Below are 24,231 nucleotides of genomic sequence, written 5' to 3' on the forward strand. Positions count from 1 at the left end.
CATATATTGCTGAATCGCTTCTCACAATCTTATTCTTAAATGAAGGGTGTAGTATTCACATTGATTGGTACCGATTGTCATTTTAACGAAGTATTGGTTCCGGAGTTATAAATAAAAGAATACGTTCACACCATAAATTTCCCAAATAAACCTTTATGCCCTTCTCCTATAGAAAAATTATGCAATCACTCTGACAATCGACTTTTCAACAGAGGTCCGGAGAGCCGTAACTCTTATACCATTCAACTCACTTCCTCGAGTTCGGCGAATGTGTGTGTGCGTATGTACATACGTATTTGGCTAAAATTCGCACATCGGTTACTCAAGGTAGATAGTATTGCTAGGTTGCTTTTGAATTAAATTCTGATCCGACATCCTGTTTCAGAGTTGCTGGTTGACAAGTGCGATCATACAGTAAATTCCCATATAAACTGGTACTGCCATGATACCTAGAAGATGTAAAACTTATTAAAATGCTTGTTGAATTACTTAGATTCGCTGGCCTGTAGTCACTTTGATCAAATTGGTCACCTAGAATGTCTTCATGCCCCGGAAATCTTGCCAATGTTCAGAGTTAATTTCACGCCTATTCCTCAGAGAGCATTCTTGACCGTTTTCCATCATCTTCTATATATGAAGTGATTGGTGCGATGCTTCAATTGGCTGCTATTGAATTTCATTCCGATCTGACTATCAGCTCTTGGTTGGTTAGTGCGGTCACATAGGAATTTCCTATATACCTGTACATTACTTAAACGGTTAAAAACCACAAAATGTGATTATTGCAACCACAGCAAATAAATCAATTTCGACCGAAGTTCTGGCAACATTGCCCAGACCGACTGTAAAATGAACTTTTTGTTGCTTTGGTTTTGAGTTATTAGTGGATACGCGAAAGTATTGCGAATCATTTCTAAAATTCACTTTGCGACTTTTCAGCCATGCACCACCAGGACGAGCGTCAAATTACGCGCTCGTTTAATTTGCACCACTGCGAGTGTAAAAATACTTTGACGTTTTTGCCTTTCTCCTATAGAAAGTTATGCAATCAATCTGAACATCGTCAACCTAATCCCGGTGGGCCGTCTGTCATATACCATTCGACTCAGTTCGTCGAATTCGTCAAATGTCTGTGTGTGCGTATGTATGTGTGTATATGTATGTATGTATGTATGTATGTATGTATGTATGTATGTGACCAAAAATAAGCACATCGGTTACTCGGAGATGGCTCAACCGATTTCATCAAACTTTGTCTCAAATGAAAGGTACAACGTTTCCGTAGGCTGCTATTGAATTTCACTAAATTCCGAGTTCCAGTTCCGGAGTTACGGGTTTAAGTGTGCGGACACATAGCAAATTCACATTTTTGCCTTTCTCCTATAGAAAGGCTATGCAATCACTCTGAACATCGTCAATCTAATTTTTTTTTACTTACATAGGTGTTCTGTATTTTAACCGGGTCGTAGTTAGGGGGATACGGTGATGGGGACCCCCCCCCCCCCCACATCACTCACCACCCTTCCCTAAACCGCCCTCTACGCGAATAAAATTTTCTAATTCCTCTAAAATAAACTTTCCTTGTGGGTCTGAAAAACCAGTGAATTTTTTTTTTTTGAAATGATTTTGAGTTGAGAGACTAATTTAAAATTTCTTAACAATTTGAAAATCTTTGGCGGGGTCCAAACCCCCGAACCCCTTCTCCTGGATCCGCCGCTGGTTTCAAGTGTTTCAGCGTCGACACATAGCAACTCAAGTTCGTAGCTGTCGTACGTATGTGTAAATCGGACAGAATATCTAATAGACAGTTCCATCATTATATTGAACATAACCAGCCATGGAATCGTAGTTTGGATAAATGAGAAAGGCACAATTGCACCACTAGGTGGATTAAAACGGGTTTTTTTGTTTGATTTTGTTCAACAAAATAGGATAAATTTTGTGAAAGTTCTATGGGTTTCTGCATACTTTAGAGAAGTTGTGTGTTACTCAGAGTAGTTTTGTAAAGTCCAGCAAAGTATTTCAAACTTGAAGTAAGTCATAAATTCGTGGAAATCTAACAAGTATAAAAAATCCGTCAAGCTTTAGGGACGCCCTACCAGTATCAGGGAAGTCTTGAGAGATGAGAGATTGCCAACATACAAGGAGATCCCTAATACATCAGATAATTTGTACGACTTAGATTAGTTATAGTTTGGTTTTGTCAAACTTCAGAGTACCTCAATGTACTTTAAGGAGATCTTCGAAGGTCGTATGGAATTTAGGAAAGACTTTTCATACTAACAATTTCTACAGAAAACAGAGTGTTAACGATTTTCACACATATTTTACCAACCTCGGGAAAATCTGCGAACTGAGCATTTAGAAACATTATAACAATTTCAGTAGATTTTGTTAACGGCTATCGGTGCACCGCGGTGATTCAGTCAAGCTTTACTGAACTCAAGAAAATCCTACGATATTAGGTAAAATCTTAAGAATCTCTGGAAAGTTTCAGGAATATTCTAAGAATTTATGGAAAATCTTTTAAACATCAGGGGGCGTCTGGACATTTTATAAAATTCTATCAAACTTATAAAAATGTCATGTGCATTTCATGGAACTCACAATTAATATCAACAAAGTGTTTGGAGAAAAACTTACAGAATTAGAAAGTGACGAATATCAAAAAACCTCTTCAAGCTTTAGGTATGACATGTCCCACAAGCTTCTGAGAAGTCTTACTAGCTTAAGGCAAAATTGTAAAATTTCGAAACATTCTTCGAACATCAAAGAAGATTTTTGGCAATTTTGAAGGTTAAAATCTAGAGCGAGCATTATGCACTTAAAATTTGAGTGCTGAGCCCATACATTCTAGGAGATACAATGTTTAGATTAGATTGGGCGAGATTCGCAAGGCTAACGACTTTGATGGAGGCTGGTAGTACTGAAAGAGCTGAAAAAACGCATTTAAATGAGCGTTTTCTCAATACCTCGATTGGGGTTCTTGTGAGTGTGGTTAAAAAAATGTATCCACCATATTGGAGTGGCTCAAGAAATATGCCCTAGCTCATCAAGACCTATCTTGTGTAGTCAAAAACTATGGTTTATATACCTTTTTGCTCATATTCGGGTATAATTTTAATTTGTAATCATATCGACTTTGAAAATATATTTAAAAATCTATTTTCGGGGTTTTTGAAGTTTATTAACGACCAAAATTGATAGGAATAAAAAACCAATCTAAATTCCCGTGTGTATACGAGAAGAAGTGTTATCGCGCAAAACAGGAGACTCTGTATTTTTAACCCAGCAAATTTAAGTTTGTTCCTATAGTTTGATAATCTATACCCTTATTATAATTATTTTTTTTGTCCTACTGGAGCTGTAGAGCTAGGTTCTCGGAAGGGCTCCCCGTCAGAATCACATACTACAATTTGCAGACGAGACAGGCAATGTCGCCCAATAAAACACTGCATTAGGCCAATTGTAGCGGGCCGTGATTCTGAATGTGATATTCATTGTACGGTTCTGGTATGTGCGGGTGTAGGGACTCGCGATCGCGTGTATCATCGCGAAGGGCTCGAACATTTGTACGTTAACGTGCTCGATCGCGTGTGCGTTTGTATGTCGCGTGTGCGTTTGTATGTCGCGTGCGCGTTTGTATGTCGCGTGTGCTAACGTGTATGAACTTCGCGTGTATAAATTCTATTTCATAACCGTGTGCCTTTCGCATATTCGCGTGTGTTCTAGAATGATCGCGCGCGGACCGTGAATCTGATATTTAATTTTTGATTTTTGGTGTACGGCTCAGATTCCAGAAGAAAGTGGGTTCTTACATATCATTAGAATTCCCATTCATGTCGCCGTAGAACGCGTGGTCTAGTGGATATGAGCTTTATTTTTTTTGATTGATCCAACTGAATGTATGGACCTAAATTGCTAGAATGAAGGCTAAAGATTTCCGGACGTGACCGATTCATGATCGCGCGCGTTTGCGGGTTCGCGTTTGAGACCGCGTTTGTAACGTCGTAAGTACTAAAACGTTCACACAATTGCCGGAGTGTTATCAAGTTTACGCGATCTCGGGCATAGGTGTGCGTAGATGATCGCAAATGGCTTAAGCGATCGTATGTTGACGTGTTTGTCGCGTGTGCTCGCGCGTATGTGACTTCGCGTGTATAAATTCGATTTTGAAACCCTGCGGCCATTCATATATTCGCGGACCGTCATTCCGATCTTTAGCTTTCGGTGTACGGATCACATTCTGACAGGGAGAGAGTTACCCCATATCACTAGAGTTTCCGGTCTTGTCGCCATGGAACATTTTGTCTAGTGGATATGGGAGTTATTTTTCAATTTTATTATTTCTTTTTTATTAATTAACAAGGACCTAGATTGTTGGTACCGAGGATAGAGACTTCCGGACGATCCCGATTCATGATGGCGCGAGCGCGGGAGTTTGTAGGTTGACGCTTGAGATCGTGTTGCTAAGTTTATGAGTGCTGAGATTTTCACCTTATCACCGGGGTGTAATCACGTTTGCGAGTTCGTGGGTGTAGGTTGCTTGGAAAATCGCGAGGGGCTCTAACGTTTGTGCACTGACGTGATTTTGTAACGTGTGTTCTTGAATGGTCGCGCGAACCGTGAGTCTGATATTAAATTTTCGGTGCGCGGTTAGAATTCTGGCAGAGAGTGGGATCGTTTATATCGATAGGGTTCCCGGTCATGTCGCCATGAGACGTGTTGTCTAATAGGTATGAGCGTATTTTCTTAATTGGTCCAGCTGAAGGCATGGACCTAGACTTCTAGGATCAAGGATAGACTTCCGAACGTGATCGATACGTAACCGCGTGCGCGAGGGCTTTTTTATAGGTTCATGCTTGAGACCGTGTTTGAGAATGTGTGAGTGTTAAGACGTTCACTATCACCATCTTTGTTGACCCAGCTGAAGGCGGGTGTATAATGGCAGTATAGGACTCGAAAAGAAATAAAAAAACAATATATGAGAGACGTAATAGATTAGATAGGTACAAGATACAGCTGAAGTTATGACATACATTAGTACTTCAAACACAACTAATACTTGAATAGCCAATCACCACACATAGCACATCCTTTCTCAATTATCTATTTGTTATTGGTTGATTGTTGGTTATAAGCTGGTAAATAGAGGAAAGGTATAGAACAGATAAAAGGCTCATATCAGCCCTCCCGGCCTCCTCGACACACCACTATCGAGGCGTATTGTAATCAACATCTTGAAGCGGGCTTCTTATATAAATCAAATCCTCAGTAGTCATAATGTTTGGTGGATTATTAACATGAGAACTAATTAACCTTTAGTAGTAGAACTTGGTGCAAATAAAAACTAAAAAGAGCGAAGGTCCTTATATTTAGATAACTCTATTGAATCTATGGTGGCTTGATGATGTTTACAATACCGTCAATCCCATCAACCTGCGAGAGGGATAATCTATACCGTTATTATTACACGAATAAAATATACAAAAAACAAATCCTTCTGGTTTAGGAAAATCATAAATTCTAGAAAATCTTCAGGGAATTTCTATGAATTTCTAGCAAATCTTACGAATTTCAGGAATTCAGGATAGTTCTAGAACTTTAAAGAAGTCCTACGAAAATCAATAAAATCCTGCAAAAATCCTAATAACTTTGGGGAAATGCTCATGACAATGCTACCAAATTCAAAGGAACTGTACAAGATCAAGCAAATGTTTTTACTCTCCACTTTGAACCATCCTGGTTAATGGAAACCCTAACATTCTAAGATTTATTACTTGGTGATAGATCAGTTTATCATTAATGGGGTGATGAATTTAGTGATAAATATTATTTTTATAAAGTTTTATTCAATATTAAACATAAATAGTAATATTTTGAATTTTATTTTTGTCATTCGATAGTACGTACGCTAAACGAAGCGAAGGTACGTACTATCGAGGTATACAATGAAAAAAACTCTAGATTTATTGCTTAGTAATTTTGCATTACTAGTTACAGACGTACAACAGTGATTGTCTGCAAGGAGAAACTAAACAATGGTTTATCCCTTCTAGAAATGAAAATTTATCGAAAGAGGTTGGAAAACCCAAACAGTTTTGTGAGACTTTCTGAGGACTCATTAATGGCGTAAAGCTCTGATGCGTTATACTACCTTTGGCGGCTTTTTCTTTTGGCTGTAGGTTGTAGCTATTTATCGTAAAAGTGGGTTAATCAAAATCACAACAATTGTTATTGATAGAAATTATAACACACCCATAGTTTTTAGATATGTTGGAAGAAATTCAATTAGTTTGACACAATGAATATGCATTTCCAAAAAACGCGCTATCCTGAATGCGAATTCTGCAGTATAACTGGCATAATGCATAAAAGGCGTCATTGGTTCGGGCCAAAATTCATGAACTGTTCAGCGAATACGCCATAGAAACTCATACAATTCCACAAATCTAGGACAATTTTTTAGAAGGGCGTTACAACAATGGCATGGTTTCGAAAAAATCAACATTGAAATTTTTCGGAACGTATTCAATTCTCAGTTTTTAACGCAAAAAGCTAGAAATTTAAACTAAAGCCCAAAACAAATAAGGTTTATGAATGCATCATTATGAAAATGCATCTCTTAAGAAAAAAAAAGTTTTGGTTTTTAAATAAGGGAAAATATGTATTAGGCCTTTTTTGTATGTTAGTACATCATAACGCCCTTCTTTATCGTCCTTTGACAATCATCTGGTGTTGCTACGGCTTTTGACATGAGTCTTGTTTTTAAATCGTGCCGCTCTTGCGGCCTCTTATTTTATTAGTTGATCTTGGCTGAAATCTGGAAAGGGAAATGTCGCAAACACGTTCTACTTGGAAGAAGTATGCACAAGTATAAATAAGAAATTTGTTGGAGCTGTGCGTGGGGAATTAAATGTACTGTACAACGCGTTAGGAGGACACGATGGAAATTCAACAGATGAAAACAACTAAGGATGAAAAACGGCATGCATAAGCATGTTACCGTTTCTCAAATAAATGTTCAGACTGTTACAATGCATATTAATTCGCACCAAAATCTTTCTTTCATTCATAAGGATCAATACGATAACACAAATAATCAGCAAAGAAGTAAATGACAGAGAGGATACAACTGCGATCGGTAAGATGAAGATTCAATAAATAACGTGATTTTTTCAAAGTTTACGTATTGAAAAAACATAAAACGACATGAACGCCCAGCGGCACAGCTAATGTTAGTTTTTAATATACTAGCTTTTAAATACAAATCTCTATCATAATCAGTTTGCCAGAGGTTTTCCGGCCCCGTGCTTCGTATAATGTTTATATGTTCTTGGCCGTCGATACGTTTAATTGGTCTTTGAGACGACATTGAAGCTTTTCCGGAAGATTATGCTTCCTGGTTATTGCTGTTAAAATGTGAAAATCATTATTAAATCAATGTAAATTATAGCTACATACAACCAGGTTCCTCGTCACCAATTCCGTCGTCTTCTTCGTGACCAACAACGGACTCGTTACGATTCGAAATATAGCGTAAACTCGACGCTCAGCAGCTACTGGTGGTTCGAACAGCATAAACTTGTTGATAATCGTTATGTCGCCTTCATCCTCATCGTCGCTCTCTGAAGCGTGTGTTTTTGGAAATGGGTTTCTTCTGGTTTCTTTATCAGCCTTCTCGTCAATATTCCCACGTTTAATCTGGTCTAGCACTAGTTGTGATCCTGAAACCAAAGGTGGAAAAAGCGGATGACGGCGCGGGAGACTACTAATACTGTGCATTGCGCGATCGTTCGACGGTGGGCCGACTGTCTTTTGTCGAGGAGACACACGAAAAAGTAGTTGAGATCCCGATGCTACATTCTCTATAACAGGAATCAGTGGATTGCGTGTATAGTGATCATTTCGCCGTGGGGATAAGCATAACCGTAAGTCTGCTCCTAAAACGCTTCTTCTGTTTCCAAAGACTTACTCACCAACTTCCATTGTTTTCGCTTCCTGCCGATCCCTGACCACAAGATTCAATGCCCCACGATCAGTCGGAAAACATTTTGTTGTCGCGATCGGCAATAGCAACATTATGTATTGCTGGCAATGCCAAATTCAGAGTTTCCGTATCGAAGGTGTGGAATGATTCATACCTGTTCACCGACAATTTTAGAGGAGTCTCTTCAAAGCTAGACTTTGATAGATAGATTGGAAGAGGTGTTGAGGTATGCACATTTGCGAATGAAAAATTCCTACGCTGCACCGATGAGCTAGCTACCTCCGCCTCCTCGCTACCACCAAACAGCTGTTGGCACCGAACACAGGCATCGCTCCAAATAGCTTCCTAACATATCCGCAGCTTCTGAAAAGAGTAAACATACTTTTTTGCTCCCTTATTTAAAACTAAAACATACTTACTGAGTACAACATCCATATTTCCGAAATGCTGTTCAAAAATATATGATGCTTTCCTGTTTGTACCTTCCAAAACTAAATGATTAATAGCACACGCGAGAGTGAAAACGACGGGCTTTACAGCATTACATTTTCAATTTACGGCGGTTATAGAGAGGCGCATGAATGTTGGCAGATGAAAAACGGTCGGTATGGAAGACTAACCGATTATAATGGCCTAAGCCGTTCCATTGTTATTATCAGACTAATCACGAAATAAATATGTTAATCTATTCAATTTATTAAATTGTTAGGTTGCAGTGAGCTATTACGAGTATTGTTAATTCAAATCAACGTATAATACCTCGTTTATATCGACAGAATCATTAAAGTGAACATAGAGGGCGTAGCAACAACTCGACTTCACATCCCACATAGTTGAAATAAGCCTTTTTAAAAAATCTTTGTAAGGCGATCCAAAATGCTTATTACTATATTTTTTTAATTTGTATGGTTATTTTTTAGCATTAACTTCAATATTAAGCATAAAACCGGTTTGTTTACATTTTGCTCTTACGCCCTTCTGAAAAATCGTCCTAGAAATGAGAATGAATTGGTGTATTCAACGTTGTGAGAGCATTTCTTTTAAAATGAACCCTGCACTAATACACATGTTAAGAACACCGTCAATCAACCATGTGTATTGAAATGTTTTACGGATAAACATTTTCAACATTCATAGATTTAGAGTTGTGCCCTGACATGATATGCAAGTGAGTTTGTTATTAAAATTTGACGGCCACGGCCAACCATAATCCTAAATATTCAACTTCTGTTCTATTTGACACACTCACATTGGCCTAACGGATGAAGGAATCCCGTGTTGCTCAGTCCATGTCTATAAAGCTTCCACAGTGTGACCTTATGTTATGAACAGTAAGCAGCAGAGATAGGAAGCAAACGGCATTCAAGTGCATGCTAGTCTTCATCAACCCGACATAATCACTCGGTCAATGCGTGCCATTACATCATTTGTCTGGGAAGGGGCCGGAATCGAAGTCGCGCGTGTGTGTTCAAAATAGCAGCTGTGCTTATCAGCGCAGCCATGCGGATGGGAAAGTTTATCTCCGAGACAACAATAATATGAGTCAATTTGGATTATGGGACGTTTCATTGAGCATAATCATATGGCGATTGAAATCACAAGTCTATAGAGTTTATTCGGGATAGTCTCTTGGCAACTATGAATTATAAACCATTTGTTTTGCGATCTGTGTCCACTGCAGTCATGAGCATACGAATCTATGGATAAGAGCTGATTGATTTATTTACACCCACATGGAGCGTTGTGCATCAAATAACAGCAATGAGGATATTCATAAACCTAATCTAATCGGCAGCCATCAATCAGCTCCAGGAGGATCGCACGCGCGTCCAAGATCAACAGCCGCAGAAGAAGCAGGTATAGGAAAGAGTAAAAAGGGTGCCACATTTTACCGGTCCAGCGGCGCGATTTGCGTAAATAAGAGCGAGTCACTTAACCGGTTCGAACAGGTTACGATTGTCTCCATCTGTATTGGTCGTTCGCAATACGTACTATACAGCTGAGTATCACATGAAACGCCAAATGTCGTCGGCGCTCATAGTTTGTTTTGAATGTACACAGACAAATGGGGAGTTGTCGTAATTGACCCGTTATATGCCACTGTGTCGAATCGAGACTCTCGGCGGACCCGATTTGTTAAAGAAGTTATTAAATAATATACCAAAATCCCTGGGATCGACCAATAATTAATTGCCTGTCCCTTTTTATCATTGATATTGCATTTGCTTCGTTTCAGAGTCCGGGAACCATAACAAAGTGATAACCAAAAGAGAAAAAAATAAGACTCAAATACGGCGACAAAACTTTCCTGTACTTCTTATTTCATGGACTTGTTGACTTTTCTCGGTGAAAATGATATTCATTTTCACCGAGAAAAGTCAACAAGTCCATGAAATAAATATGTTGCGGTGACCATAAAATCTTATATTTCCTGTACTACGGCGTTAAGAGGGTTAATTAGATATTTTTAGCAACGTTGCAGATGTGTTGTTTGTTTGGTGGAATATCTTGAACCACTCTGTGTGGATATTTAACGCACGAGGCACAAGGCATTACACTTGAGAAAATGAAACAAAGTAGAATAATGAAAAACAAATTGTAAGTTACCGAAAGGAAGATATTAATTAGGATCAGATAAGCAGAATTTGTATGCGTCCGGTATTTGTGAATTATATGAGAAAATCACGCAATTCGTTTCGATTCCACTAAATATATAAAAAAACCTACAACGATCTTTAAAATTAACTTTTGTACTGCATTGCACAGATACACTTGCACTTCAAAATACAGTTGCATTTTTAAATAACAGGTATATTTCTTAACTTGATCAGGGTTCAGATCAACGCATATCATTGAGAACAGTTTTAAAAATAACAGTTACTATAGTGGTCTGTCCAATTACTGTTAAATCAGTTGCCTTCCAACTGATCAGTATCAAATAGAAATACTGATATTGTGGTACATACATAACAAGTATAGGTACATCAAAATTCGTAAATAATGATGTCCCGAAAAACGGGTTTTGTTTTGCGTCGTGAAACTTCAATGCATTCGTTGCGTCACATTTTAAATTCAATTTGTGAAAGTGGGTAGAACTCAGGACAGAAATTGCATAAATTTTGCTTCGAGTGTGTGAATTCCCTCCCCAAGGTGCATCAGTGCTACAGAACCTCTGACAGACAATTGCTTTAAGATGGTTATTGCATTACGCCTCGATAGTGGCGCATCGAGGAGACCGAGCGGGCGCAAAGGCGCATATTTTTATGTTCTATGTTTCTTTATATTCTGCACCTGCACATACCAACGCTCAACCACTGCTCTGTGCGCGGTGGCGTGACCGACTGGCGGGCCGACGTGGATTGACTTTTACTGTGAGCCGTGTTTGCAAATATTGTTCTACAGTTTGATGGCGGTATTCGTGGACGGGGCTCACAGTGGGAGTCATTGTGTGTCCATTTATCGGCCGATTTCGTCATCGTGCATATACTAATTAAATTAATTTAATAATTAATTTGTTTTAATAAAGTACAATAAGTAGAAACCTATTAGTTATCGCTTTGAAATAATCGTAGCTTTTCGTACTAGTGTACAATTGTTATGTGCTAGTCGTATGTCTATCTATGTATATGTTTGTTTATTTGTTTGTTTATTTGGAGTAGGGAAAAGCCTCCTGGAGCTGAAATTCTTGCAACCTTCCAATCTCGCTCTCCAGGCGACATAAAACCTCCTTTGTATCAACAGATTACACATTTCCAAATGATACATTTCATTGACTAATACTATACAATTAACATTAACAGAACCTCATTTATATCTAAGGACTAGTACTAGAGCTTGTTCGTCTGAGTATTCGTGACAGTTGGGTCAGGGAATGGATGCAGAACTGGCGTATATGATAGAATAGTGGGTAATACTTCTGGTGATCAATTTGTGCATTTGGTTCTATTCATTCGGGTAAGTCTGACTGGATAGATTAGGGTACAATGAATTTACCAACGCACGTGAATCATCCATTCCCGGCCAGCATAGCATGATGAAAGTCTAACAGCATGTAATTGTCGTTAATGATAAAAATACAACATTTGCTGCAATTAGACGCGTTTTTCTATTCTATTACATTAGTCTGTTTCTTTTGTACATCTATTAGTTTGCTTTTCCATTATTTATGTATATCATAATAGTATCGGTCAATTTATATACATCAAATCAAGCTCTTTGTATCTTTCTTTCGGCGTGTTATGATTCCTTTTATTAGTATATCTCCACTATACGCTATCTATACTCATATAGGTACAAACTCTCGTGGCCTTCGCGATAACACAAACCTGGCCATAAACGCGACCATGCAATTGCAATAATCCACACACATTTACGCCCGCGATTTCGCCTACATGAAAACACCTCGGTAGTTAAGTAAACGTAGCATCTTTAAACTTCCAAACGCGGTCCCAAACATTAACCCACCACTCGCGCGATCATGGAACGGTTACGTCCGAAAGTCTTACCTCGGTCCTAGCAGTCTGGACTAATCTTTAGTTGAACCAATCAAAAAATCTGACGCTGATATTCACTAAACAACACGTTCCATGGCAACATGACCTAGAACTCAAGTGATATGGTGAAACGGACTACCATCTGTACCATACACTAAAAATTAAGCATCAGATTCACGGTCCGCGCGCGATCAAACATCATTATAAAATCGAAATTATCCACGCGAAGTCACATACACGTGACAAACACGTTAATATACAAATGCTTGAGCCCTTCGCTACCATCCACGGCACCTACACTCACGATCTCGTAAACATGATAACATCGCGGTGATAAAGTCCTACAAATTTTCAAACGCGGTCTTAAGCGTGACCCTAAAAACTCCCGCGGTCGCACGATCATGAATCGGTCATTTCCGGATGTTTCTATTCTTGATATCAGCAGACTAGGTCCATGCCTTCAATTAGACCAATTAAAAAAAGAATGCTCTCATATCCACTGGACACCACGTTACATGACGACATGACCGAGGACTCTAATGATATATGGTGACTTACTCCCTATCAGAATGTGAGTTGTACACCGAAAACTAACTATCAGAATGAAGGTCCGCATGATCAAGAACGCACGCGTATATAGGAATGGCCACACGATTACAAAATCCAGTTCTGTACACGCGAAGTCACATGCACGCGAGCACACGTGGAAAACACTTTACATACGAACGCTTAAGCCCTTCGCGATTAACAACGCACACCTACGTTCGCAATCGCTCAAACTTAATAACACCCCGGTAATAAGGAGAACGTTTTAGCACATACGAAGTTTTAAACGCTGTCTCAAACGCGAACCTACAAACGTCCGTTTTCGCGCGCTCATGAATCGGTCACGTCCGGAAACAATTACCATAATACGAAGACTCCTACCAGTGGCTGAGATGCTAGTATCAGCGCAGAGAAGTGATTTTTTACAGCCTACGGGTAGATTTGGAAGATCAGAGGTAAAAATTTTGTATAGGATTGGTGCGACGCTTGACCCTTGAAGGACACCTGCTTTTACGGGTAGCTTATTACATTTAAAATTCTGATAAGAAACTTGTAGGGTACGGTTACTGAGAAAATTTTTAATTATCTTTATTTTGTAAATTGGAAAATTGAAATCGCACATTTTGGCAATTTTTTTTGTTTCGATTATAGAGGTTTTAACCTTAAGGTCATTCGCCTCTTCGGGTTAGAAAAATCTCTTAGGAAATTTTTTTAACCCTATGTGCGGAGTCGGGACTCGAACCCAGGTGCGCTGCGTACAAGGCAATCGATTTACCAACTACGCTACGCCCACCCCCATTTTGGCAATTAAACCTTTGTGCCAGACGCTGTCGAAAGCTTTTTCGATGTCTAGAAAGAGCAACTCCAGTGGAATAGCCCTCTGAGATATTTGCCTTTATCATGTTAGTTACTCTCACAAGTTGATGAGTAGTTGAATGTCCAATACGAAATCCAAACTGCTCGGGGAGAAAAATAGAATTCTCATTGATATGGGACATCATTCTAGTTAGGATGATTTTTTCAAATTATAATTTACTAATAGAAGAGAGTAAACTAATTGGTCGACAGCTAGATGCTTCTGCTGGGTTTTTATCTGGCTTTAGAATAGGAATAACCTTGGCTTATTTCCATCTTTCAGGAATGTATGCTAATTCAAAGCATTTGTTGAATATTTTGACCAAGTATCTCATGGTGATTTCGGGAAGGTTTTTAAGAAGAATGTTGAAAATTCCATCATTACCTGGAACTTTCATATTTTTAACTTTTTCATGATGGATTTGGATAGTTTGTTTCAACAATCTCGTCTAGGGACAATACTTGATTTGAAACGTTTTCATATTTTTGTAAGACTTCGTTTTCAATAGGACTTACAACATTGAGATTAAAATTATGTACGCTCTCAAACTACTGAGCAAGTTTTCGAGCTTTTTCTTCGTTAGCAAGAAGTATGTAGTGGTCCTTTAAAGCTGGAATTGGTTTCTGAGGTTTCTTGAGAACCTTAGAAAGTTTCCAGAAAGGTTCAGAATATGGCTTGATTTGTTCAACCTCTTTCGCGAAATTTTAATTTCTTAAGAGTGTGAATCTATGCTTAATTTCTTTTTGTAGCTCCTGATAGATACATTTCATAGCAGGATCACGAGAACGTTGATATTGACATCTTCGAACATTCTTCGAACATTCTTCAAGCGAATCAGTAGTTTAAGATCGTCGTCAATAATAGAAGTATTACATTTAAATTCAAATACATTGTCACCAATTTGAATAACGACTTCAACGGTGAACAAGGTAGGACCGAAACCAACGACAACATCGGACAGTGCAATCTAGTTCATCAAGCTTAGTTAACAGTATCTCATGGTTAACAGTACCAAAGTAGATCTTTCTCTTCGTATTAACAAAAAACTAGAAGCCCTTCGGATTTTGTCGCACGATTTTGTTGCGGTTCACATCAGCTTTGTACATCTATTTATTGTAACTACGTCCGGTATTCATTACTGGCTGTTGCGAAGAAGCGCTTGAAAATAGAACATCGTCGATGTATGTACGCACGTAGAGCTTAGGCACGGGCACGTTTCAGATTTCAAAGCATGGCGTTAAACCAGCGAGACTACTTTCCAGGAAGCCAGGACATTAATTAAATATTATACTCTTTTGTTTAAAGTGAGTCATCGCCTACATTCGTGGTACTCGTAGGATGCGTGCTAAGTATAATAAGGATGTAATAGGCATTACCACAATTTTATTGAACTAAACCAGCTAATGAATCATAGTTTGGATAAACGAGAAAGGCACAATCGCACCACTAGGTGGATTAAAACAGGTATTTACAGAAGAACAACTAGAAAATAAAAAGGCCGTCTCAAAACAATTAATCAAGGATAATAAACAAACCCAAAGTACAACAGAGAATTCGATTTTATTTTATTTTTTATCCCTTTATGGGCAGCTAGGGCCGAGGGTGGTGGCTAGCGGGTTTCATACATCCTTGACCTGACGGACAAAGCTATGGTGCCTTGAACACAGGCAACACAGATCCAAGGCCATCATTGAAATGATAAGTCCTGCGTTTGAGATGTACTTCCCCCGGTTGCCAGACGAATACCTGTAATTATTACTTGTTGCTTTGTATGTATAAATCTAATGTTCAGTCCTTGGTGGTGTATGCGTGGAAGGTGTGGTTTTTAGCGTTCGAGTCCAGGAGTGCATATCTGTCTGGGTTAGCGTGGGCGTTTACTAATTGTGTAATAGTGTGATCGCCAAAGGCTCGAGCAATTGAATGCTAGCGTGTCTCTAACTTTGCGTGCATAAATTCGATTTTAGATTCGTGTGGCCATTCGCATATTCACGTGTATTCTTGAACGATCGCGCGCGGACCGTGAATATGATAATTAATTTTTAGTGCATGGTAGAAGAACGTGTTGTTTGGTGAATATGCATCATTCTTGATTGGTCCAACTGAAGGCATGAGTCGAGAGTAGAGAATTCCGAACGTAGCTGGTCTATGATCGCGCGAGTGGTGGGTTAATGCTTGAGACCGCTGTTGTAAAGTTAGAGGTGCTGAAAAGTTCACTTAAGTAAGGGGGTGTTTTAATGTTGACGAAATTACGAGCGTAGGTGTATGTGGATGATTGAAATTGTAATGTAAATTCGCGTTTTTGACCAGGTTTGTGTTATCGCGAAAGTTAGGGGCGTTTGTGCGCTTTGGATGTGAGTGTATATGGGAGAATATGCTATTGATCGTGTTAGTGAGTATGAGTATGAACCTAACTTAAGATATAGTAATAAAAGGAAAAATATGTTTCTTTTTTTAGGTCACTAACCGTGCATTGCAGAATGCCCGAAAACTCTGAACTAGGCCTCGTCGAGTCCAGTCTGTCCGTCTCGTCCTGTCGTGTCTGGGGTTTCCAGGTTACATGCATTCACCAGATGAGACTAGCTTATGTCAGCTTACTTGTGCACTGGTTTCGTAGAATCGAGACGATCATCGAAATGATAGATCCTACGAGTGAATGCACTTGGCCTAGTCACCTGTCAAGCATTTGTGTATTTGTGTATGTTGAGATATGTGTGGAGCCTATTAAATAATATTTTAATGCGAATAATAATTTATACGTTAAAACAAGAAATGTGTTATATACTACTTGCAGTTTGTTGATCGTTCCTACTTATCTGATTCCATCGAGTATGAGAATACATCTCCATTGTTCTAAAACCTGGCGACGTCTGATGGCAGAGAAGAATCATTGTTGGCATCAATGTTGCTCTTCTTGGATGTATGAGCTCGAAAAGGTCATCACAAGAATATAACGCATGAGACCGAAAATAAATAAAAATAAAATAAAGAGAAGAGTTAGTATTGTTATTGAGTATTAATAATATTCCGATTTTTTTTTCGAGAATTGCCCTACTGGAGCTGTAGAGTTAATTGATTCAATTAAGGCGTGGACCTAGACTTCTGGAATCGAGGATAGAGATTCCGGACGTGAACGATTCATGAATGCGCGAGTGCGGGGGACTGTAGGTTCACGCTTGAGACTGAGTTTGAGTGATTACAAGTGCTGAGACGTTCATAATATCACCGGGATGTTATAATGTCTGGAAGAGCGCGAGTATAGGTTGCGTGGATGGTCGCGAAGGGCTCAAGCATTTTTATATTTGTTGTCGCGTGTATGTGACTTTGTGTGTATACATTCGATTTTTATGTAGTTTAGTGGATATGAGCATTATATTTTTGATTGGTCCACCTGAAGGCATTGGACTTATGCTACTAGGGCCGAAAATAGGGGATTCCGGATGAAACCGATTCATGATCGCGCGAACACGGGCATTTGGAGGTTCACTCTCGAGACCGGGATTGTTAATTTATAAGTGCTAAACCATTCACTTAGTCACCGGGGTGTTGTACTTTTTATGAGATCGTGGGTGTGGTCGTGCGTGGATGATCGCGAAGGACTCGAGCGGTTGTATGTGGACGTTTTTGTCGCGTGTGCTAGTATGTATGTAACTTCGCGTGGACACATTTTTATAAGCGTGTGGCCATTCGCATGTTCGCGTATTCTTCAATGATCACGCGATGACGTCTTGTCTAGATTTTATTTCTATTGGTCCAACTAAAGGCATGAATTTGGGCTGCTAGGATCAAGGGCGGAGACTTCCGGACGTGACCGATTCATGATTGCGCGAGCTTAGGTTCTTAGGTTCCAACGTTCACCTAATCAATCGGGGTGTTTGAATATTGGCGAGATCGCGGGCGTTCGTATTTGTGACCAGGTTTGTGTTATCGCGTAGGCCACGTTTGTACGTTTGGAATGAGAGATTGTTAGTGTATATGAGAGAATAAGCAATTTGTGTTAGTGAGTGTTAGCATGGATCTAATTGAAAATATAGCAACAAAAGAAGGGTGCCTGCAGAGAGAATTGGGCCCTAAACCCACATTGTATATTATTTGACCATGGCAGTGAATAATAAAGGTCGCCAAGTTAAGTACTAAAATTGATCAAAATGTAGCTTAACTAAAAAGAAATTAATCGTATCAGAAGTTTCTGTGATATAATCACTATAATACTGCTTTGGTGGAAAAGCCCCCGGATCACATCAAGGTACAGTATCATGCCGAGGGTACAACAGAGAACTCGATTTTATTTGTGAAAAAAATATGAAATAATTTTAGGCGGCCCAAAATGAGCATTAACTGTACCGAAAACTTTACTTTGAATGGCGGATACATTAACAGTTCCACGCGCGCGTCGTTTGTTTCCCTTCCCTCTCAGCAGACAACCCTCAGACATTTGCTAATGCAGCTCCTGCCCGAAGCGAAATTGAGTCAGGCTCCAACCCCAACCGTTGTCAAAATGTGCGAACTGACAGTGGTTGGGACCAGAACCCGACCCAACCACGGGTCCAAACAAAAACTTTAAAGGATTGTGTACATAAAAATTGCAGCATTCTAGCGAACACCATGCGCAATTTTCAGATTTCTATATTATCGATTATTTGCAGGCAACATGTACACTGCCGTTATAAGCATATCTGACCCATGTTCTATGGGATTCCCTATATACATGGGACAATTATGCTTAGAACGGCAGCACAGTTGGATGGAACAAATGAATGAAAAAAATTTAACAATGAGGCACATTTTGATTCACCAAATTTTCTATTATGATTCATCACAAAATTTTTATTGCTCGGATTAATACCTACACAATGATGATAGAATTTCCAAACATGTTTATTCCTTGGTAATGGTATAGAACTGATCAACAATCGCAAATTTTAATCAAATTAAGATAAAGATTTTTCTAATTTATTTCTTTTTCCATTATTCTTTCAATATTATCCATATTTTTTTATAAATATGCGCAGACGAACGTTTGCTAATACGTATGTTTTGTGATTCGGTTCGAGAATTCAATGAAACGAATCTAACCTTGAACCTACGGACAGTAAAATCCTTCCAATACGAACATTTCTATTCCGTGTCTCATGTCAAATAGGGAATAGAACAACAATCCTATCAGCAGTAGCAGCAGCAGTAATAATCTAAATCATTCTACTAACAGGCAATTGGCGATGAAGTAATTCGGTCAGAAACATTCTCTTTATATCAAGCGATGAAATTTGTATGTCGCCTATAAGTGTGGAGATGAGGTCTGTGGTGGGGAAAGTCTTGCGCAAGTTTGTGAAAGGTGAGGGACAGTATTTCCCTATCAGAGATGAATGGTGACATGGTTTCGCCTCATGCTGCACAATAATACAGCTTTGCCAATTCTCAAATAATGGCGGCTGTAAAGTCTGTTGAAAAAGAAGACGAAGTTCCGCTACGAAATGTAGTAAAGCGGCTTTACATTTCGATGTAACAAGTATTCTGAAAAAATTGTTTTGTTTGTACTATTACATAATAAACAATTGTTTAGTGTATCACCATTATGAGAGTAATATTGCATTAACCTGGCAAGTGGACTAAAAGTGCAGTTCAGTTAGCGAGCTCAAATTCCACCAATTTTTTCACATTTTGCAATTTAATACTAGAATAGAAAAAGTAAAAGTACGTGAATTTCTTTTGAACAAATTGCTGTTATCAAATCCTAGGTTGAAATATCTTCAACTGATTACGCTTCTCAATAAATAGATCATTCATTACAAACTTAAATCAACATTATTGTTATTCATTTGTCAACATTCTTTCCATTCGCTTTTCGCTTGTTAGTTATGCCTGTTCCATTTTTAAACTTTAATTACTAATTCGAACCTTCAGTAAAAAATACCGATGGGCGTCGAAATGCCGAAACCATAATGATTGTCTACTAAGTTTAAAACCTTTAGTGGCACAAACAAAGGCCCAAAAGATCATGCTCTAAGAGCAGGGCTTCTGTGTACAACCCATATGTCCCCATGTCTACTTGTACGCAAAAGAATAATATCCCCTTCCATTACTGTAACAGAAGTATATGAACTTGCAAGGTACATATAAAATACACTACCACCACCATCGTGTATATACAACCTATCCAGACTTACGTGTAGGTAACGTTGAGAGTGTTGAACACCGTCGACAGGTCCGTGTCGATCTCCACTTGGGAACAGGTGTAGCGACCAGTCAACTGCAGTGGCTGCCGTTTCTGCGCGTAACGGATCAACTCCGTACCGCCGAAACCACCTCTCATCGGTGCCAGCGCCGTCGAACTGCTCGCCGATGTCTCCATCGCCAGATATGGATTTCGCTTGGATATAATGTTAGAAATGACGGTATCGACTATAGCCGGTTTCACATCTTCGACGACGACCTGCATTCCCAGGTCCTCATCGTCTTCATCCTCTTGGCCTTCGTTTTCGAAGTGCGACACCATAAACTGACCGGAGTGAATTGTTTCACCGGTTCTCTTACGCTCCTCACCACAAATGCCACCTCCACTACCCACACCGGGTACGCCAAGCGCGGAACTAAGTTTACCACGCGCCATCCTACTTGTACGTCCCGGGGTCATATTCAAGAACGGGTTACGATCCGTTAAAGACATCTACACTAATCACAGGAGTAAATCACTATCTTTGAAAACTACCAAATGCACACATTCACACTTGATCCGCTCACGATTTTACACTATGCTCAGACTGAGCGAACGAGCAAGATCCACGAATAAGAAGCAAATACTTTTTGAAGCCTGTTGTTCGGTTGTCTGCTTGCCGCTAACTTTACGCTAGATATCACACTTATTCATATCACGGAGAGGCTGGGAAAGAAAGGACAAAAAGCGACGTTAGTTTTCAATCAGTTTTCGACCTTTAGAAGCATACCATTAGTTTTGTTCAAGTATGATGATCAGTTGCGATTAAACTTTGTCTGCCAGGATTCCTGTCCGGTGCACTTTCTACGCCTTCGGTTGAGTTGGCACCGATAGGCACTAGGTGTATGAGGATGACTTTGGTGTTTTGAATGTGATTAAAATGATTGCAGACAAAAATCACAATCCTCCTTCTGGACATTAACGACTACACATACAGGTCAAAATAAAGGTGATATATCTGAACGAAGATCTTCTTGCCATAGCTACCACCCGACGGTCCGTGATTTGATGCCTTCCAGATACTTCCACCCGTGAGCACAGCTGATCTGCGACTGACAGCGGATTCCCTACCGTCGAGATGAACACTTCCAAAACAATGTGCTTTCTTTTTGCCTTTAGTGAGTATATTTGTTTGTATTGCTTTTCTTGCACAGCACAGTTCTGTCAGTACGCAAAGCACATCTATAAAATTTCCACTTTTCTATTGAACAGGTTTGCGATGCTATTTTTAGAGGACTTCCCGGTCCAGTCTGCACTTCCGAACTTGTCGTAACCTTGACGCTCTGTTTATCCACTCAAAGTCGCTGAAGAAAACAAACTAGGGTACAACACAACTCGATCAAAAAGAAATGGCCCCCGTTCGCTACTGCGATACAGAAATGTAATTTGCGAGCCGTATTGATGACGTTATATCACCGAAAGCGTCTGTTCAAAATATCTTTTTAGAAACATTCAGCACACACCTCCGATGTGTTTACACTAGGATTTTCACCAGTAAAATCAAAACTATTTCTTTCCTAGCTAACAGATGGAAACGAGAAAATGTTTTCTTTTCGGGAAGACCCGTAAACACGTAAACGTGCCCAAGTTTCAAAGCCTAACACAGATTCCAAAACCAACCAGAATCTAACCATTCACTGCGACGAAACACTGATAACAATCGAACGGGCTAAATGACGCCGATTCACTTTCAAACCACACGAAAACCGATCTTATCTGCCTCCTGCGATTGAAACTTTGAACGACGAACAATCAGAAGAGTCATCAGAACAAAAATGCACTTCGAATGAAAATGCACCGACCACGCACAACTCAGCAAAACAACGACCCGTCAGCGCTGTCAATATTGTGAAATGTCATAATCGCAAATCTTGGTGAGGTGTAGGAATGTTGAAAAAACATTAAGAGCATCATGTTTTGTATAAATGGGAGTTTCAAAGTAGAACTGAAGCTGAAACAATCACATCCCGAGCAGAGTAGCGATTATGGTTTGCAATTTCGAAACGTTGTTTTCAAATTTTAGACTGGTATACGCCGCAGTTCTACTTGTTGCTTAATTTAAACTGTTCTGAATTCATAGAGAGTATTCGGTACAGGCACTCAGACTCCCCCATAGAAAATTTGATAGTTGTGTAATTTCCCAGTCGTCTGACGAAGTCCGGTATTTTGGGGTCGACCAATGAAATAGCCGAGTAAGTTTGCTTTCGTCGGTGATCAATTTTCGTCGGAATATTGCTTGTGGCACTGAAGACTGAAATGTGCGTACTCACATTCTTCTAATAAATTCCTCTCTTAGACGGGTTAGTTTTACCACTGAGAACTGACATACAAGTAAAGTTTTCAACTTGTGTAAGAAATTAAACTGTCGCTTTGAAATAACAACAGCAAGTAGCAACTTGCTGGTCGGCGCTTCGATCAGCCAGCAAGCGCAATACGGGACTTGTATGTAAACTTGGATACAACAGTGACTCACGCATACGAACCTGGGGCCACATTATGCAACCAATTCGAATCGACTTTTTCATACAAGCTCGCATACAATAAACTTTCGTTTCGAGATGCGTAATGTCACCTCTGAATGCGATGGTGATTTTCAACGTATTTTCATTTAAATATTTACACAGGTTTTTCGGGAAAGTTTGTTCTAGCTTATATGTCTGTTCTCTGTGGTTTTACTGGCCTGTCTATGTGGATATCATCTCTATCACTTGAAATACCTGTGTTTTAACATCTCGCAGTTTTACGTAGCAATTTGTTCACTCGCACTTTGAAAGTACGGAGTCCAGATTATTGGGAAGTGCGCAATATTAATCGCCAGATTTAATCGGTGTAAATCAGTTTTAAACAACTTAATTCAACGCTTTTTCTTGAAAAGGGCGATACTAGCAGTGACACCATTCAATGAAAGTCAACAGTGAATATTTTCAGATTTGGTTTTAATAAGAATTTAAAAACTATTGTGTTTTTTGCATCATAGATTGCATGAATCAATCATCGAAACTCAAAACTGCATAAAGTATTCAAAATTATTGAATTACATTTTGTTTTGACTATATAAATCGATTAAATGATATTGTTTGTGGCATTTAAAACTGGATTCTAACCGCACTGCGCACTTACCACTCTTTCATTAAATTCTTCTCATAGACTGGTTAGTTCGACTGGTCTGTCTATGAAAGTACCATCTCTATCACTGGAAATACATGTGTTTTGACAGCTCGCTGTTTTCAGATCACTCGCACTTTGAAAGTGCGGAGTCCAGGTTGGTGGGAAGTGCGCAATAGTATCGCCTTTTTGGCGATTGTTTACTTTTTCAATCCCACGAATCACCATTGAAGTATCGCCCTTAGGTTTTTTTTCAATAACTCCCGTTTTAGGCCATCGATTTCGTCCGAGTTTTTTTTTTCAATAGCGATCATTATTACTATTTACAACTAGTATCAGCTCTAGGGGCAGATCACTCTAGAAATGTATAACAAATTTGCATCAAATTAGAAAAAATGCATTTAATTTCCATTTTTGCATCAACTTTGCACTCCCTCGGAGAAAAGTTTGTTTAACAAACGTCCTACGCTGATTCACTTTGTTCGACGTTTTGTTGAATGTAGGGCTAATTTTTTGTACGGTTTTGACGTCTTACACGCAACGCAAAATACATTATGAATTTCTATTTTGATAGAAAGAAGTGCATTTAATTTAGCTGATTTTTCAAAATGCATCACAAGTGATCTGCCCCTAGTACCAGCTTGAGAATTGCCAAAAATACGAAAAAGACAGTTTCGCTCCTAAACTGGTAGCAAACAAAGTATCGCCCTGATTGTTTGCATGGAGTGTGGAGCGCGAAACTTTAAATAAACAAACAAAAATACAGATCCCAGATTTGCAGACAAGTCTGCAAATTCGCAGACTTTTAATTTAAGCTGCAGATTTTTTCGATGACACAGATATTTGCAGATTTTTTAGTTTGGTTGCAGATATTTGCAGATTTTTTAGTTTGGTTGCAGATATTTGCAAATTTTTGAATGTAAAGGCTTTTGGTTACATTAGCTTTCCTGACATTTTTTGTTCTTCCCAGACTTTTAAAATTATTATTGCAGACATTTGAAAAAAGTACCTGGCATCTCTGAAGAGGTGC

The 24,231-nt window shown here is 39.1% G+C and overlaps 1 protein-coding gene across 3 annotated transcripts in view; it reads right to left on the minus strand.

Moving 5' to 3' along the window:
* The window catches only part of LOC131679293 (MLX-interacting protein), a 178,574-nt gene extending 156,673 nt beyond the window's left edge, over positions 1-21,901 (minus strand). For all 3 annotated transcript variants that reach the window (XR_009303825.1, XR_009303824.1, XM_058959996.1), the window contains exons 1-2: positions 20,827-21,901; positions 20,050-20,762 (exon numbers count right to left, since the gene is read on the minus strand). Coding sequence is in view for 1 of the 3 variants with exons in the window: in XM_058959996.1 (XP_058815979.1) it covers positions 20,050-20,549 (500 nt within the window). In the remaining 2 variants the exon portion in view is untranslated. The remainder of the gene's footprint in view (positions 1-20,049; positions 20,763-20,826) is intronic.
* Between the last annotated feature and the right edge of the window lie 2,330 nt (positions 21,902-24,231).

The sequence above is a fragment of the Topomyia yanbarensis genome, chromosome 2 (assembly GCF_030247195.1).
Source record: "Topomyia yanbarensis strain Yona2022 chromosome 2, ASM3024719v1, whole genome shotgun sequence".
NCBI lineage: Eukaryota > Metazoa > Arthropoda > Insecta > Diptera > Culicidae > Topomyia > Topomyia yanbarensis.